Source organism: Lutra lutra, chromosome 12 (assembly GCF_902655055.1).
Source record: "Lutra lutra chromosome 12, mLutLut1.2, whole genome shotgun sequence".
NCBI classification, from domain to species: Eukaryota; Metazoa; Chordata; class Mammalia; order Carnivora; family Mustelidae; genus Lutra; species Lutra lutra.
In genome coordinates this window covers 37,913,564-37,930,959 of record NC_062289.1, presented here as the reverse complement: position 1 = coordinate 37,930,959, position 17,396 = coordinate 37,913,564, and the positions used below count along the sequence as shown (strand labels likewise).

Genomic DNA, 17,396 nt, shown 5'->3' with positions numbered 1-17,396 from the left:
GTTGTGATTTAAGTTGAAAAATGTTCTTTTTTGTCTAAATCTAGCTCTCCTATCATTGAAATTTTCAATATAAAAGTTTAGGTATGATGTCTACCTACCAGTAGCTAATTTTGCCTAGGATTAGATGTAGTCGAAAGGTTAATAAAACCACTGGGAGCACAAGGCCGCCTGCGGAAGATGCCTCCCCTGACCTGAGTGAGGAGAGAGTCCTTTATCCTGGCTGCTCCCACCACTGGGAGAGGAGCCTTTATTCATGGTTCTTAGGCTGTTCCCAGAAGAGTGGCCAGGCCATTCCTGGTGATTAATCTGGCTCCTGATGAGCCAGCATGAGTCTGGAAACAGTTTTGAGATAACTGTATATTTGCAGTCAGGAGTCTAGTTTGAAAGCAGGGCTTGCTTAGGCGTGTCTTTACAATTCTGATCACTTTAATGAAAATGGTGAACCCCAGAGTCATCCAGTGGGTACGACTTTGATTTGGAAACTGTGGAATGTTCCAACTACCTGCTGATTCTCACTTTGAGTCCATAAGGAATTTCCAGTAGTACGTTCTTCTTAAATAAAAGACTGGTGTGACAGCCTCAGTGAGCCGTGGGCCACATGCCCCAGGCTCTGAGCAGATCCGAACAGACCTAGAATCAGGTGTGGGTCTCTGATGCTTTAGATTTATAACTCTTTCTCCTTAGGAACCCAAGTTCTTTTGGTATCTTTATTACCTCTCATTCTGTCACAATCTCTTTCCTCCCTGTGGTCTCCCTCTACCACACCCAAGTTTCCAACCTTCCAACCCAAAGTATAACGACATGGAAACCTCAAGATCCTTCCTGCCCCTCTCCCACTTGGCCTTAGCCAGACAGACCCCCTTCCTCTCCTTGGGGCTGGCTCCGTGCTCCCATTAGCTGTCCAGTTACTCAAAGAGCCTCCCAACCCCCAGAGACCCAGAACTCATCTTCTCATCCAAAAACGTCACTCTAGGGGGGGTGAGGAAGAAGAGTGAGAGGAGCTTTCCAACGGTCTTATAATTCCTTTGTTACTTCCAAAGGGCTTCACGGCCCCCACCTGCCCCATGCTCACCAAGGAGGGGTATGTCCATTTGCCTCCCTCACCCCCACGCAGCCCCTCAGAGGGAAGGTCACACGCCCTAAATTGTGAGCGTTCTTCCAACTGTTCACTGAGCACTGACTCCGGATCCATTGCCCTGTTTCTGTGTTCTCCCTCCGTTTTCTGTCCTGGGGGACAAAGGGGCCTTGCTGATGCTGGCGGGGAGCCACAGGGCATCACTGTGCGAGGACGGAGGACTCCCGGACAAGGAAGGGCTGGGTGGAGACGCCTCGGCTGAAGAGTGAATTACAGTCGTAATAGAGCAAGTGATGAGTGCCATAAACTTGAAGAATTCTCATTTACTTGGCCTCCTGCCTCTATTCAGGCGGTCTCCCATGACAATTCCAGTGATAGAAACGAATCAAAAGACAGAGGGGAGAGGTGCCTGGGTGGCTCGGTCGGTCCATTGAGCACCCGACTCTTGCTTTCAGCTCAGGTCTTGATCTCAAGGTGGTGCGACGGAGCCCTGCGCTGGGTTCCTACTGGGCGTGGAGCCTGCTCAAGATCCTCCCTCCCTCTTCCCGCACCCCTACCCGCTCTCTTTCTCTCTTAAAAAGCGGGACAAGATGACAACTAAAATCCTGAGTGCTGTGTGTGGAGCGTGGGTCAGCAGACAGGCAGTGGGGGGGTGGGGGGTCACCGCCGTGCTCAGGGGCCCCTTGGGCTGGAGAGTGGGCGCTGGTGGGCCCCGCGCAGATACTGGGGTGTGGGCACCAGAGCTGGGAGGACACTGAGAGGGAGGGGAGAGAATTGAGGGGAGAGGACTTGCCCTTCTTGTCTCTTCCTCTTGACATACTCAGGGGTCTGTCCCCAGCGTCTCTTCCACCGCTTTGGCCTCTGCGGCAATACCTCAGGTTTGGCCTGGCATTAGCTTCCGGGACTGGGACTGGGAACGTGGACTTTTCTTGGCCACTTCACCCGTCCTCATACGCTCCAGCCCCTGCTGGTCTTTATTGGGGATGTTCACAGCTGTGCCTCCGTTCCCCGGCGCATCTGGAGAACCACCAGAGGCCAGCCTGGGCTGGATTTCTCCAGAAGCCTCAGCCCCTGTCTGCTGTACAGACCACAGCACTCTCGAGAGGCAGCAAACCTGGTTTCCATGGGTTGGATGCATCCAGAGAGCCTTCTTGCCTCGTCTGGGGAGAGCTGGCAGACTCAGACACCTGAAGTGCCACGATCTATCTGCTGGCACCACCACGGGCTGCAGAGGGACCCTGTGGCCAAGCCTCAGGAAGGGGTTGGTTTGTTTTACAACAAGGAACGATTTCTGGAATAAGGGAAGTTTTCTTCTTCCTCTGCTTAAGGCTTCTGGTTGCCTTCAGGTTTTACAAATAACCCAACCATCTTATTAGAAATAAGAGGGAAAGCTAGTGAGAGGTTCAGCGGCCTTGAGAGCCGCGTGTGAGGGGGTCTGCGAGGTGAGCTCTGAGGGGCCATATCACTGAGTCTTGGGCCCAGTGTGCAGGAAGGGGATGGATGGATCAGTAATTCCAGCCAGATCAATAGCATGTACAAAAGCCCAGAATTATTAGAGAAGAAAATTTCCCCTTCCAAAGGTAATTTTTAGAAATTCTGTTAGGGTGATTTTAGTACACTGAATGAGACTTCACCTGGGGAGGAGCATGAGAGATTTAATTTACCTCCTAAAGATTATTGTCTACGTAAATCTAAACCCACAGGGGCTTTAAAAAAAAAAAAGGATTCCCAGGAAGCAGGCACAGGGTGATGGTTTGGGCCCGTGTGTAGCTGATGTGCCCACTTAGGATTGGACACCCAGTCTGTTGACGCCACTGTCCAAGTTCTTCAGACCAGGTGTTGCCTCCTTCCTACACCATCTCTGTCACCACTGTGAGAGGCCGCACAGCCCAAGTGGAAGGTCCTGGAATCGCAAATGGGGGAAAAGGGAATGAAGGGCTATTTGGCTGAGGGCATGGGGCTTATCTTCTTCTTCCCCCTGCACTCCCTGTAGTGTCCCCAGAGCCAGAACCAGAGGACTTAAACCCGATCCACTCAGCCAGGCTCTCCATCTCACCCAGTTGTCCTTGTGTAACTGGGACCCCGTTTCTCCATAGAAAGCATCTGTCTAGGATGCTCAGGGATATTTATGAAGGGCTCCAAAATGAAGGGTGGCTCTTCTGAAAAAAGGAGGGTCCTCAGGATACATCTAAACCAACCACAGCGGCAGCCTCTCTGCCTGCCTCCCCTCCCTCCCTCCAGAGGACAAACGGGGTAGGAGAAGGATGTGCTCTAGCCCGTCTTAGCAGGCAAGGAGGAAAACTTGCTCAGTGCCCGTATGCCACTGGGTTGAGCAGAAGAATCCGTCCAACAGTGGTTATGAACAGAGGGGACGACTGGCCTGCTGGCGAAGTTGACCTTGTGGCCGAGGCTCGAGCTCCGTTGCACATCTGTTATTTCCCATCTATATAGGAGGCGTAGTTGCTCACATTTCTTATACTGTTTTTTGGGTTTTCTTTTCTTTTACCCCCACTCCCTTGCAGGTACATTCATTAAAACTTGCCCTCGAAGGTGTGGAAAAGGAGAGAGATTTCTACTTTGGAAAGTTGAGAGAGATTGAGCTACTCTGCCAAGAACACGGGCAGGAAAACGATGACCTCGTGCAGCGACTAATGGAAGTCCTCTATGCTTCGGAAGAACATGTGAGTGTGAGGGAGCCCTTGACTGCTGCGTTCTAAAGCGATGTCGTTGGTCAGGGCGCAGTGATCAGTGGGCCTTCAGATGCCCTGGAATCACGGAGAATGAGGACTCCGTGCATTGGTTATTCCCAGAATAATAAGTATCACTATCATCGCGATCTCTTGACCCACGTGTATTCATGAATTCATCTGGGAAGAGATGAGTGGCCAGGGCTGGGGGGAGAGGAGGAGGACTGACTAAGAAAAATAGATTGATGCAGCCAGGTACCAAGTAGTTTTCAGCTCTGAGCTGCGGAGCAGCAAGAATGTGTGTAAGATTCTTCCTGACAGAACAGAGTATGGTTAGAGGAAGAATTCATCTAAATGTTTTTCCCATCCCCATCAGCCTCACAACTGCCTGTTTTTATTGCAGCGCTGGTTGTCTTGGTTCCTCATTGGCAGTGCAGACCAGCGCTACGCAACAGCCCTCAGCTGAAAAATATTTTTAGAAGGCCTCCTCTGGGGGTGTCTGGCTCACTCAGTCGGAAGAGCATGCAACTCTTGATCTCAGGGTCATGAGTGCAAGTCCCATGTTGGGCAGAGAGATTATGTAAATCTTAAAAAACAAAAATTGAAAAAAAAAAAAAAAAAGACGGCCTCCTCTCTGGGGAGGACCTGACTAGCAGGGCTTCTCCTCAGGAGTGTGAGGGGGAGAGGTGGGAGGGGGAATCCCAGCATGTGGATTCCATCCCGGTGATGGAAAGCAGGTGTGAGGAGCAGCCGAGGAACAGACTCAAGGGCAGGAAGGGAAGCGGGGGAGAGATGAGTGAGAGGCCCGGCAGCAAGGCAGGAGTGGGAGCCTGACCGGGAGCCCCCCTGTGGAAGGTGTGAAAGAGGGATCTGGGCTGGGGTTTCGAGCTCTTCCCTAGGCCAGGCTGCAGCTGGTGGAGGCGTCTGAGGCTGTTGAACTTGGACACCCAGGGCCCCTCCCAGGGTTCTGGGGGTGAGCTGTGTTTGTCACTTCCACCCACTGGGAACAAGTCACCGGCAAGTTTACTTTAGGACTTATTCCAGCCCAATACCAGGCAAATGTTTACTCCTTCCTTGTTAGATCTGAAATCCTAGAGATGAGATTTTCTCAAACAGCCCAGGGTTTGAGGCCCCCCCGCTACATTTTTTGTTCCCTTCCCCCAGCCCATATTTTTGTTTTGTTTTGTTTTGAAGCCTCTTTCTCAGTTATCATTGACTCGGACTGTAGATCTTGAAGCCCTGAGAAGCTTCCTGTCCAGGTCCCAGAGGCAGAGATGGCTTCACAAAATACGGTTCTCAATGTTTTCAGATCCGATGGCAGAAACGTCCTGATTTCTAGTGTGCCGGCACCAGCCCGAGTGCTTGTGGCCCAAGTGCGTGCTTGCTGGTCAGAGGCTAAAGCCAACCGGTCTCCACGGCGCCCCCCTCTGCAGGACCAGGCCCACTGACAGAGGAAGGCAGTGTGCAGCATCAGCACGTCCAGCCCTGTGCTGCGGGCAGGAGGACCCTTCCGACAGCCCCTCATTCCCGGTCTTGTCCCACGAGGGAGTTCTTGTGCCGGGGCCCACTCAGGTGCGCTCCAAGCTCAGAGCGGACAGGGGTCCCTGAGCTCTGGCTCGCAGCCGGCAGGGCCGGCCCTGGGCGAGAGCTCCTGACTTCTGAGTGTGACCTCAGGGGATTCCGCCCGGTGCCTGTTGTTCCGTTAAATACAGACATGCCCTAAGTTGCGTTTCAGGGACAGGTGTTTGCCGGAGAGGCTTCTTCTCTAAGTCTTTATTTGGTGACGGCTGGTCTTTGATTCTTGGGAGTCAAACAATCCTAGAATAGAATATTTGGAAGATGTGGAAATCCAGATGGGAGTTTGCGTACAGAAGTAAACAGGGGCGGTTCAGTTCACAGTTGTAGAAACCTAATGGAAGTTCCAAAGCAGATCACCAGACAGCCATCTCGTGCCCATCTTTATCATTCTCAGGATCTTTTTCCCTTTGGGGCCACAGGTATCTGGACTTAGTCATTGCTTAGCTGCTGCCTTGTCCGTCTGTCAACTGCGGTGCGCCTGCTTATATAAACAGGCACTTAATTCCCAAGGCACTGTCACAAAAGTCACTGTTGGGTGACCTAAAGATTCCTCTCCACGCAACCGAGAGCTCTGGGGAAAAGCCTGTGTTTCTGTCACTGGACTAAGGCTTGGGTGGACAGAAAGGGACAGAGCCACTGCCTCAGCGAGGGTCCACTGACCGGACTATGTCAGGTATGACCCATGCGGTAAGAGAGACATAAACTTGTGTGGCGAGCATACGATGACAGCCCGGAGTGACAAGCAGATACTCCAGAGAAGAGGATGTTGGGGTGGGGGTAAAGAATGACTGGGAAGAGCAGCTGCACAGAGCTAGGGAAGGGAGAGGATTGTGCAGGCAGAGAAAACCAGGTGGGCACAGCCCTGAGCCAAGAACAGCCAGATGTGGCCGGCGTGACTGAGGCACGTGAGCCTCCTGAGTGCCCCCAGCCCCATCGAGGAAGTCGGGGGCCACCACTGACGGTCCTCCTTCCTTTGCCCCCATTTTCCTCCTATGGTAGGCAAGAGCCTTCCCACAGGCTTCCGACTTGCTTCTCTTTCCACTGAGATCATGAGAATGAGGAACTCTAGGCTCGCTCATAGCCAAACCTTGAGAAAGCTCTGATGATAGGCAAACACTAGAATTTAGCCCGTAGTGCTCCAGGGCATTGTCTGGCGTGGGCTTTGCCTGGCTTCCACTTCCATGCGGGTTTCCGTTGTTCTTTTTCATGGAGGGCGTCAGAAAATTTTTCTTCCTGGGAGCTTACCCAGCCTGGTGTGAGCTGGGAGCACTTGGCTGTGATTCATCGTCCAACCACCTCAGCCTTCCGGATCTGTTCTCCAGACCTTCACACCGCCTTAACCTGCGCCCCTAGCGTTAGCAATCCCTTGATAAGCTGGGAGGTTTGCACTTTCTCCTCGTAAGAGTCTGGAGTCCACAGTTCCCGCAGGCAGATGACGTCACTGTGAGAGCTGCCCTTGGCCCGCTGCAGACCGCAGTGCCCCCTGGCTTGACAAGTAGGAAGGGGAGAGCGGTGGTGAGGTCTGATCTCATGGGTTCCTGGTCCCACAGCTTGTTACCGGCCCATGGTGTGGTATCCAAGTCTTTGACTTTGAGTCCTGGGTTAACCCCATTATCCCGCAGTTAACTCCCAACTGTGCTGTAAGCAAACGCGATCTTCTGTGAAATGTCAAACAGATCCTCAGGTCTGAGACCTTCCGTGCACCCTAACACACACTAAACAACTAAGGAGCGCACACTTGCGGCCTGCTGCAGTCCTAGCTGGAGCAAAGGCAGGTACCCCACTAGCAGTACAGAGTTAGGGTGATGGATGAAATAGCATCCCTGACCCCACTCAGGGCTGCGGTGTGTCGCCTGACCGAAGCCGAGCCAGGAGCCAGGACGTGAAGCTGAGAGGAGTTGACACTGGGGAGAGGGTAGGGGAGCAGCATCAGGAAGGAACATGTGGCAGAACAGACACCAGGGAGTTCCCAGGCTCCAACTTCTGGTAAAGATCCGTGACTCCTAGACTTCTTTTTCTCCCCTAGACAAGAGGGAGAACACTCACTGGGAGAGGGCAGTGACTTATGCGGTCTTGTACTATGCCCACAGATACTCCCCTGCTCCCCTAGGAATGCCACTGTCAGTTGAGGTGCTCCCTTTCGGAGCAGCAAGGACCACCCTCATCCCTCACGCAAGGCTGTAGGCCAGGCTGCTGCCCCGGAGGCTGCACTGAGGGCCCAGGGGAACGGGGTAGGGGGGACATTCTGAGGCCAGAATCAAATACGGTTAAGCAATGAAGGAGTTGGGGGGGCCCCAAAGACAGCAGAGTGTGGGCAGAGCAGGATCTTGGGCCTTGGCACATCGCGGTGGAGTAGTTCTGGGGGATGGGAAGAGGGATGGTCCTGGGCATGGGGAGAGCTGACTGTTACCAAACATTATGCCTCTGGACCCCGAGCTGGTAAGGGATAGGGCTAGATTGGAACCAGGGTCTTCAGTGTGATGTTCCTTTCTACTATTGTCACAGAAGAGGTTACCTTTTAAAAATCTTTCCACTTCTAGAATATATTTCAAAGAATTCTCCCACCATGAAATATTTGCAGCTCACAATAGGTGTTATGAACAGCCCAATATTGTAGGCACCTTACCTTCTTGAATTCCTTGACTCCTCTGTTGAATTCAGGGACTCCACTGACTCACCGATCAGCAAAGCTCTTGGGAAACTGTTAAATGGGTGCGCCTGTTATAATTCTCCATTGTAGAGATGGGAAAACTAAGGCACACGGCGGTTGAGTAACATGCTCATTTGTTCCTGGGTCCTCGGGGATTTCTTCCTCTCAGCACAACCTGTACCAAGTTGGGAAGTAAGCAAGTGTGACACAGATGGGTGAGGTCCCATCCCTGACTTGAGTAACCTGAGGCCACCGTGTTGGAGACACACGAGCTTCCATGCCCGAGTGTTGTAGCTAAGGAGGAAATGGAGTGCTGCCTGCCCGGGGAAAGCAAGCACCGGGGCTCAGGGGAGAAGACCCTACCGTGGTTAAGGGGCTGGGCTTGCCCGGGGCTCTAGGGCATAGACCTGGCAGAAAGGCGGGTGGGGTACTGGGGTTGAGAAAGGAGCGAGGGTGGCTGGTGTGAGGCCGCCAGCACTCCTGTGGGAGTGGCTCCCTTGGCGCAGGTGATAAGAGCCACTTGCTTCCTGCGTCAGAACATTGCAGAAGTTGCAGATGCAGCCAGCCAGGGCCGATGTTCCCTGGAGCGGTGCTCATGGGGGTTAGAGGAACGAATGAAAGGGTTCTAGAACACCTCCACCCTCCGGGTCCTGTCCCTGAAGTACTTAGGTACCCAAAGCAGATATCCCAAAGTCCTTGAGCCTTAGCTGCTGACCCCCCTGCTGCCCTCCCTTGCCTTACGACTCAGACAGGGGCATCTCCACAGCCGAGGAGTATCCGATCTCCCACAGGGTCTGTTTCAGTAAGAAGAGGGACAAGGCAGGAAAGGAAGCTGAAGCGTCGCATCGCCTGCCGGCAGGGTGGGACTAACCCTCCGCCACCCACAGTGGCCCAGGGCTCTGCCTTTTCACAGCAGGTTCTCCCGGGTGGTCATGATGCTTTGGAGGCCGTGCCTTGGTTGACTCTTTCACGAGGGTAGGAAAGTAGAAATGTGTCCCATGAAGGAATGTTAGGTGCGACACACCTGACCGCTGTGTTCTAGAATGACGAGTCCTTGGAGCAGGGAAGCAGCGGCATCTGGGGATGCATCGGCTCAGGGAGTGGGAGAGCCCTGGCTGGCAAGGGGGGACTCGCGCACGCTCTCCGGGGAGAAGGGGGTCCTCTGGACGCTGCGGGGCCTCCAACCCAGTCCGTAGTTCCAGCTGAAACCTCTCCCCCTGTCTGGCAGGAGGGCCACCCGGAAGAGGCGGAGGCCGAGGACCAAGTCCACGACCAGCAGCCCCAGCAGCAGGAAGAGTACTGAAGCGTCCTGGCCCCTTGCGCCTTCAGCTGTGCGTGGGAACTTTTCTTCTGGAGAAACGTGTGGCCTCAAGCTCAACAGAAACCAGTCGTTCCCAGTCCGCTGTTAACATCAACGCACTGTTGCATCCGCCAGCCACCGCGCTCGGTTCCCATTTCCTTTGCCAAGACCCGTTAGCAGCCGGCCTTTGGGCGGCCTGAGAGGTCACGGGGTCACATACCTACCACTTCACCACTTGGCTGCTTGGGATTGATTCTGCTCTTCTCATTTCTTTCCGGAACAACTCTCCCCACCGCCCCACCACCACCCCCTTTTTATCCTGGTGTGAAACAATGGTAATTTGATATATGGTATTTATATTGGCATTTCTCAACCAGTGTCACTAGATGTCACACATTCGTGGTGCTTTGATGTTTGCAAGTCTAACCTCTGAACGTAAATTTGGTCAAATGATAAATTGGAGCAAAGGGAAAGAGATCCTTGATATGAAAGCCATAAGGACAGTGACTTTTATAGGGAAAAAGTTTCCCCCTCGACTCCCAACACTAAAGGGGAAAAAAAAAGGAAAACTAGGACTTCAGGGCCCAGCAGTATTTCTCCCTGAGCACGGCAGACGGTCACACAGTTAGTTTCTAAAGACATTCACTCGAGGACACCCCCATCCCCACTTCGCCCTCCCAACTGCTTGCCCTCCCCTCCCCCACCCAGGTTCTCATGCTTTTTTCTTTCTCAGGGTCCTCTTTGGTGGGCAGCCACTCTTCCCAAAAGCTGTCATCAGTTACCTACAGTCCAGAGGGGGTCTGCGTAGGTGCAGGTCCTCCTGCCTCTCTCTTTCAGCCCAAAGCCTGTCCTCCACGCTAGGGGACTCCTCCAGAATGACTTCAGGGTGTGCGCCCCTGAGGGGCAGGGCTCTGCGTCGTGCTGCACGCTCGCTGCCAAGTGAAGACCTTCTTACTAGGAGCATCATTCCAAGGGAGACTCCGGATTCTGAAGTCTGGTGTTGACACTGGAATGACAGCACAGAAAAAAAAATCTATGATTCCCCATACCTTCGGGAATAAGGAATTTCCCTCGTTAATACTCCGGCCCTCCTTGTCATTGATAACCGTGGCAATTCGTAAATAGAGGAAACATTAATGAATTAAAAGCATTCCTTATTTTTTTAACTAATATTTGCACATTTTCTTAGTATCTTTCCAAATCTTTGCCTCTCTTATTCCTCTGACAGATGGTATCCCTTCCTGGATCATTCGTTTCACTTGGTTTCCGAACGTTAGATGTACTTCGCTTGTTACTTAGCAGGTGCAAGAACAATGAACAAGTGTGCCCGCCCCACTTGCCTCTTAACTGAAAAGCTTAAAATAAATTTGTGAAATATGTATCCGAAAGCTTTGACATTTCTTTATTAATTGATGGACTACTAATTCTAAATTCTAGCATTGGAGCTTGCCACCAAAAGAAGTCTTCCCAAAATCTCTCGCAGCAAAGTGGTATTTGAGTTACCGGTGAACACGATGGCTTGTATTTGTGAGGTTATTACAACGCACTGTGCATAACTGGACAGACGTTCTGTGGTGTTTGGTTTCCCTTCCTTCTCTCTCCCGCCTGCTCTGCGCGGCGGTGGCAGCTCCCTTCTCTCGGGCTGGACAGCCTGGCTCTCAGCAGTGACATCCTCCCACACCTGGGTACAGGTGGTGGTTGTGCTATGCTCGGCCGCACACTTACCGGTGTGGTCCCTCCCGGCCGTTTGTATGGACCTTCCTTTTGTAAAAATCACTCTTGTAAAGAGGCACAGTAAATAACTCCACGCGGAGCATGCTTCGGTGGTTGCTAGGCAGGGACATCTCAGTGATGCCCAGTGCCTGGAATTGCCGGCATGGGGGTGGGTGTGATGATGGAGGAAGTTGCCTCAGCCTCGCGGGGGACAGCTGCTCTGCCTCCCCCTGGTGCCCCAGCCTTGTCAGCTAAGAAACCTACTGGCCAGATACCTTCCCTTTCCCAGGTGGTCGTCCTTGATTATCCATCCCAGGTCTTAGCGCCAGCTGCTCACGGATTTAGAGAAGAGTTCCACATCCCTCTTTCTGTCCGCATCTGACCCCTCTTCCCTCATGCTGGGTAGCGTGCGACATCATGGATATTTGAGGGAATCTTGAACAGCTAGGATTCTCCGTCGTCTTGGGCTGCACCCCAACTTCTGTGCAGACCACCTCCTTCCCCAGGGCCACTCCTTTCTCCCCACGGCCCGCACCCCATCGTCCTCCCATCTCGGCATCCAGGGCACGCTTTCTTCCACGGTCCCCCCATCACACGTCCTCACGCCTGGCTGAGAAGCATCCCTTTGTGGGCTCTGCCTGCCCTCGCAGAAGCCGGACTTCATTCTTGGCCACGCGCTGTGGCCGGTGATAGCACTTCCACTGCTCGTGTCAGATAGGAAGTGATTGAAGCAGGGGGCAGAGAGAGAGCCCGTCTTCTTTCTAAGCAGAAAAAGACCAGACAAACACCTTGTTGACCAGAGAGAAGTAAACTCCAGAAGGGAACCAAGAACTCCTCCCTTCCCTGGTGAGTATTTGCATTATTCCGTTAAGGTTTAATATGCATCAGATTACTTTTACTAAATAGTACACCATAAAGCTTTTGTTATATATTCAATGTAAACTGAAAGGAATGTAAACATATGTATTGTTAATTATAAATAGATAAGTAATGACATCATAGATGAAAAAGTCTTATTCAGATGTATCACATTCATTTTACATTACCCTATTGTCGCATGGTAGGATAGTTTTTTTTGTCTCTGAATATGTGAATAACTTGACTTGCGTTTATCTTTTTACATATTTAATAAAAAAAAAAAAGTATATGTTAAAAGGACTGGACTTACAGATTCTTACATTTTTATGCCAAGGGTTTCCTTCCGAGTGAGCATGTGTGTGTGAATAGGTTGTTATTGGAACCCCATATCTACTTACATTTTCTTATGATTGACCAGGACGTGGGGGGGGAGGGGCTTGCTTTTATTGATGGCAAATGTTTTAACAGGAATTAAAGATCAGTATCTGATTTCAAATGTAGCAGCTGTGATACCTTTTTAAAAACTTTACCAAAAAAAAAAAAAAAAGACAAGCCATCCACTTAGGGAAGATTGCTCTCCCAGGCAAACAGAAGCCTCGTTCCTGCAGCCCCAGCCTGCTCCACACGGGTGAGATGCAGCTGGGCAGGCAGGAAGCTGGGGGAGCAGCAGGCAGATGTTTTGAGGCTTCCTGGCAAACTGACCTGGGATCAGCAAACGCTCTCAGGTTCAGCGCATTCTCGCCCTCTAGTTTGACCATTGGGACCAACGGTGATGGTTTAGCCACATCAATCGAATACCAACTCATAGACACAGGAATAGGTGAAAAAAAATGTCTTAGAAGTGGCCCCGTGAGCTGCCTGGAGAGGCTGGAGAGCAGGGGACAGCAGCGTGTGGGACACTGTGCCCACGAGCTGGCAAGGTACAGAGGCTCAGCCGGGGCCCTCTCCACCCTACCAGATGCCATTCTGCCCGAAACTGCTTTCCGGCGCCACCTAGAGGCCGGTTTTGTTTCTAGACTATCCTTCGGAGACGATTTTTCCATTCACTTGCTTTTAGGCCCTTTTAAGAGCTGAGAAGTGGGAAAAGGACAGAAGAGAAAGATACTACTACCCTTCTCCATCTACACTCATGTCTGCACCAGGTAAGTGTGTGACAGAAGTCGGAGCCCTTACCTGGGTTGTGAAAGTTCCTGCTCAAGACACACATGTGTTTGCATTTCATTTGCCAACCTTGGGGTTTTAAACAGTAGATCTCACACTTAGACATCTGCACACGCACAGTTCAGAATACGTGTACTCCATCTGACACACCAGGGGACTCTAGAAAACACATCACTAATGGTACAAAAGGGGTAGAATGACAGGTTTGCTCCATTTATTAAATCTGAGATCATCTCTAAAAATTGAACATGTTCCTACTGGGACTGTGGGATTATGGGTAGGCCCATGAGTTGGGGGGAGGAGGGCAGTGGACAGAAAGGAATTCATGTATTTCCACTGAAATTCAAGTTCTACAGTGCCAGTTCTCTAAAATGAAACCAGTGACTTCATTTCTGGCTTGTCTTAGCCTTCCTCTTCCCTGCTAGACATAGTTCCTGTGATCCTTCCAGCCACTGTCACTCGCAGACACCACCAACCCATCCTCTCGGCCCTGACGCCATGTTGCCAGACCGTGCGAGTAAGACAGCAGGGCAGCCCCAGTTTTGGTGAGCTGGGAACTCAGACTTTCACCACTCACTGAAAGAGCTCTGGCTTTATTGCCTAATGGAAGGCAAAGCTTAAAATCCACCGAACCCTAGAAGAGTCCTCCACATGGCACCAGAACTTGAGATCACAGGACTGCCCAAGGGCAAGACCCTCCCTCCCCAGCCCCCACACCCTGTACAGGTAGGACTCACACAGAAGGTTTGCTGAGGTCTCCCACCTCCTGTGTTACCATGAGGATTGTGGAAGGCCCAGCCAAAGCTTCTTTGTTGAATGCACTTTTCTTTTTCACTGAAAATGTTGACTTTTTAGCTTGTCAAGCTTTACTTCTTAAACTGGTCGCCTCTGGTATCTTGTAACTATTTTCTTAAGACTGAATGTAAGTGAAGTGTTTTTAAAATAACATATCAACGTACATCTGAACTTATGATATTCAATAGAAACTAGTCCAGTACCTGAATGGGTTCTTTTTTCAGAACAAAGTACACATTTCCTTCTGTATACCAAACATCCCTCATTTTTACATTATATTATTTCTCTATGTCTTGAAGGTTATCTGTATAATTTTTTTTTAAGATTTTTTATTTATTTATTTGACAGACACAGATCACAAGTAGGCAGAGAGGCAGGTAGAGAGGGAGAAGCAGGCTCCCTGCTGAGCAGAGAGCCCGATGCGGGGCTCGATCCCAGGACCCTGGGATCATGACCTGAGCCGAAGGCAGAGGCTTTAACCCACTGAGCCACCCAGGCGCCCCTGTATAATTTTTTAGGTGTGTTTATTTTTCTAAAATGTTTTAGTCAAATCTGATTGCCCTCACACATTAATTTCTAACCTTTAGAAATTAGAGAAGTTTTGAACAAAGAGTTCCCATAAATGCACTCACAATTTTAATCTGATCTAAACAGCTTACCACTAGGACGCTCTCTTCCAATCTGATGCATTTATTATACAGATGAAATATGACCTTCTCCCAATGAAACCATCTTTTTTTTTTAACCAGGCGAAGTTTTTCCAGAGAGAAACTATAGAAAATCACCTTAAATGTCAGTTTCTCAGAGGCTAAGCTCTCTCAAAGATAGGTTCAGGGATCGTCCTGTCCTGCAGACACAGACATTGTCCCATCACATGAGCAAAAAATGGGGAAGGGGGCCAAGAAGAAAAATGTGAATTTTACCTCAGAACATTTTCAATTTTTCTTGAAATTGAAATTCTTGAAATTTTCTTGAAATTAATGTCTCAGAATGCTGACTAGTCACAGCTAAGACATTATCAATACAACATCCAAGGTCATCTAGCTTTCTTTTTGAATTTTGGTAACAGTTACTCTAAGATGTAAAACGTAATTCCTTTTAAAGATTTAATAGGCACAGAATGAACCGTTGTATGCGCCATACATACAGATCTAAAAAGGCTCAAATGTAATTTTCTCTTCTGAGAACATGATGTGGGAAATGGTAGACAGGTGGTTTTATCTCCCTGTCTTCACTAAGCAAAGACTTGACAGTGTAGATACTCCCTTGTCAGAACACAGTTTTGTTAGCCTCTGAGTATTAAAAAGATGCTTCAAACACTTATTTGAAACCACTCCTAATAGCCGGTTTACATGCAATTTTAAAACAGTCTGCTGGACCCCACAGCCATAAACTCAGCACATGACATATTGAAAAAGCCTCATGTAACTTCTGACTCTGCTAACTGAGGAGAAAGTTGGCCGGGCTCGAGCATCACCGTGCTTTGGTGCTCTCTCACCCACACTGGTCTGTTACCCACACTGGTTTGCAGGTCGTGAAAGGCCTCTGCCATCTTCTGATGGGACTATGCTCCCTTCCACAAAGAGAACAGAGTGATGCATGTCTGTGGAGAACTCCCCCAAAACCTGATGTGGGTGTGCCTTGGGGCTGAACTTACTTTTTGAAGACCTAGGAAGAGGACTCTGGACCAGTGGTGCCTGTCAGAGCAGAACCTACAAGAGCTTTCAGCTCCCTCATCATTCCCTACTTGTCCAGCTCAGTGGCAGTCCCCTTACATGATTTTCCTACTGAAAGAAAGAGCAGGAAAGACTGCAAAGGGGACAGTGGTAGAAGAGGTGATCTCTTTTCCTTTTTAAAACATCTTAAGAATAATCCAGTATCCTTCAAGTCACATGATCCTATTTTGAGAATAGCATGGGTGGGGGGGCAGAGCTGGGGCGGGGGGTGTGAGGTGGATTTGATCCTGTCCTCAATCCAGGTGCAACTCAACAAGAACAGATTAGCTTGAGGCAGGAGCTGTGTGCTCACTTCAAAGAACAGGCAAGGTAAGAACCCAGGCCCTGGGGCGGGGGAACCGGCAGCCCAAAGCCAGCTGAAGTGGGCAGGAGGCAAAAGGCTGGCAAGAGGATTTCTGCCAAGGCTGCAGCTTTAGCAGAAGAGAAGCGCACAGCTCCACGTATCTTGTCCATGGAAGATCTTCGGTCATGGATTCCATCAACATTGCTCCTCTGGAGAAACCATGCCCTGGGAACCAGAGAAGGAACCAGCTGCTGCTTCCCAGAAAGGGTGTCTATTCCTGGTCACATTTCTTTACTGACAAGATTCCTACGTTTAAGTATTGACTCAATTGTGCTCTCAAGAGGAAATAAGAGGGAAAAATTACCAAATGTAGACACTCTTTAAATTTAAAACATGTATCCAGAAAAGGTGTAATACTACCTCAGAAAGACCCAAAAGAATTTTTTTGGCTAAAGAAAGGGGGAAGGGGAGAGTGTTTTTATTTTCTCCTCTAATTTAATGGTTTTAAAAGCTGAGCACAAACCATGGATAAAGCACAAGTCAACAGCGACTTTTTACTCTTGATATCACATCCCTATCCCTCAGTTACTCTAATGCAACTCTGAAAGAAGAGCGTTCTGCATCCATACCTGCCTCAGTCCAAAAGAAAAAAAAGGTAAAGCGGTTTAGTTTTTAAAATCATACACTCCATATAGAAGTGAGGAAATCAGAGCAAAGGGAAATGAGGGAAAAGCAAAAGCAGAAGTACGGTCAGTATCCTCACAGATGCCCTGAGGTCTTCTAGACTTTACTAGGAAGAAGGGGAAAAATGACCACTGAGCTTCCTAGTTGCCAACATCAAGAGGTAAGTAATTGTTACTCAATTGAAAGTCCATAACCTGAAAACAGTTACTTAAGAGTGCAGATACTTAGATCGTAAGAGGGTCCCATGGTGTAGTGGTTAGCACATCTGCCTTACTTAGATCGTAAGAGAAATTTCTGTGGCTCCTAAGAAGAAATTAAATGATGGAGGGAGCCCGACCTTCACCACATCTCATAGCTAATACAGTGATGTTCTGGGAGGCATCAAGTCTCTCCCTGATGACATAATGGCAAGATGCAATTCAGTAAAAACCAGTCTACCAGGGATCTAAACTGTCTATGCACAGAAATCACTCCAGAGTGTCAGGCTTCATCCTGGGAAAAAAGCGGGGGGAGGGCATTGTGAGCACCCCACTGGTTCCAGGTATTCCTGTACCTATGGGAAATGGCCTGGACCAGTTCCCTTGTTCCTGGAGGGGTCTCCCAGTAACTTCTGTCCCTCCCATTAAGCTCTGAGATTAGTAAATAACCCTCCCAACATAAGCCCCGGGTATTTTTCAAACTGCTACTTTTGTGCTATATTTCCATGGGCTGTTTTTTACCTATTTCCTTAGGGGCAGGGATGCATTTTCCTTTCAGAACAGAGCCCACTGATTTTTTAAATTCCAATATTTAATCCTGCTGGTTCTAAGAGCTCATGAAATTTGGCCCTTCTGGTTTTCAAAGCCCAAGTTTACCGGGCTTCATCTTCTCCGTGCA

The 17,396-nt window shown here is 49.9% G+C and overlaps 1 protein-coding gene across 2 annotated transcripts in view; it reads left to right on the top strand.

Moving 5' to 3' along the window:
• MAPRE2 (microtubule associated protein RP/EB family member 2) overlaps positions 1 to 10,671 on the top strand; it is a 158,450-nt gene extending 147,779 nt beyond the window's left edge. For both annotated transcript variants that reach the window (XM_047696481.1, XM_047696480.1), the window contains 2 exons: positions 3,598 to 3,756; positions 9,219 to 10,671. In XM_047696481.1, the coding sequence (XP_047552437.1) occupies positions 3,598 to 3,756; positions 9,219 to 9,293 (234 nt within the window). In that variant the 3' untranslated portion in view covers positions 9,294 to 10,671. The remainder of the gene's footprint in view (positions 1 to 3,597; positions 3,757 to 9,218) is intronic.
• The last annotated feature ends 6,725 nt before the right edge of the window (positions 10,672 to 17,396 follow it).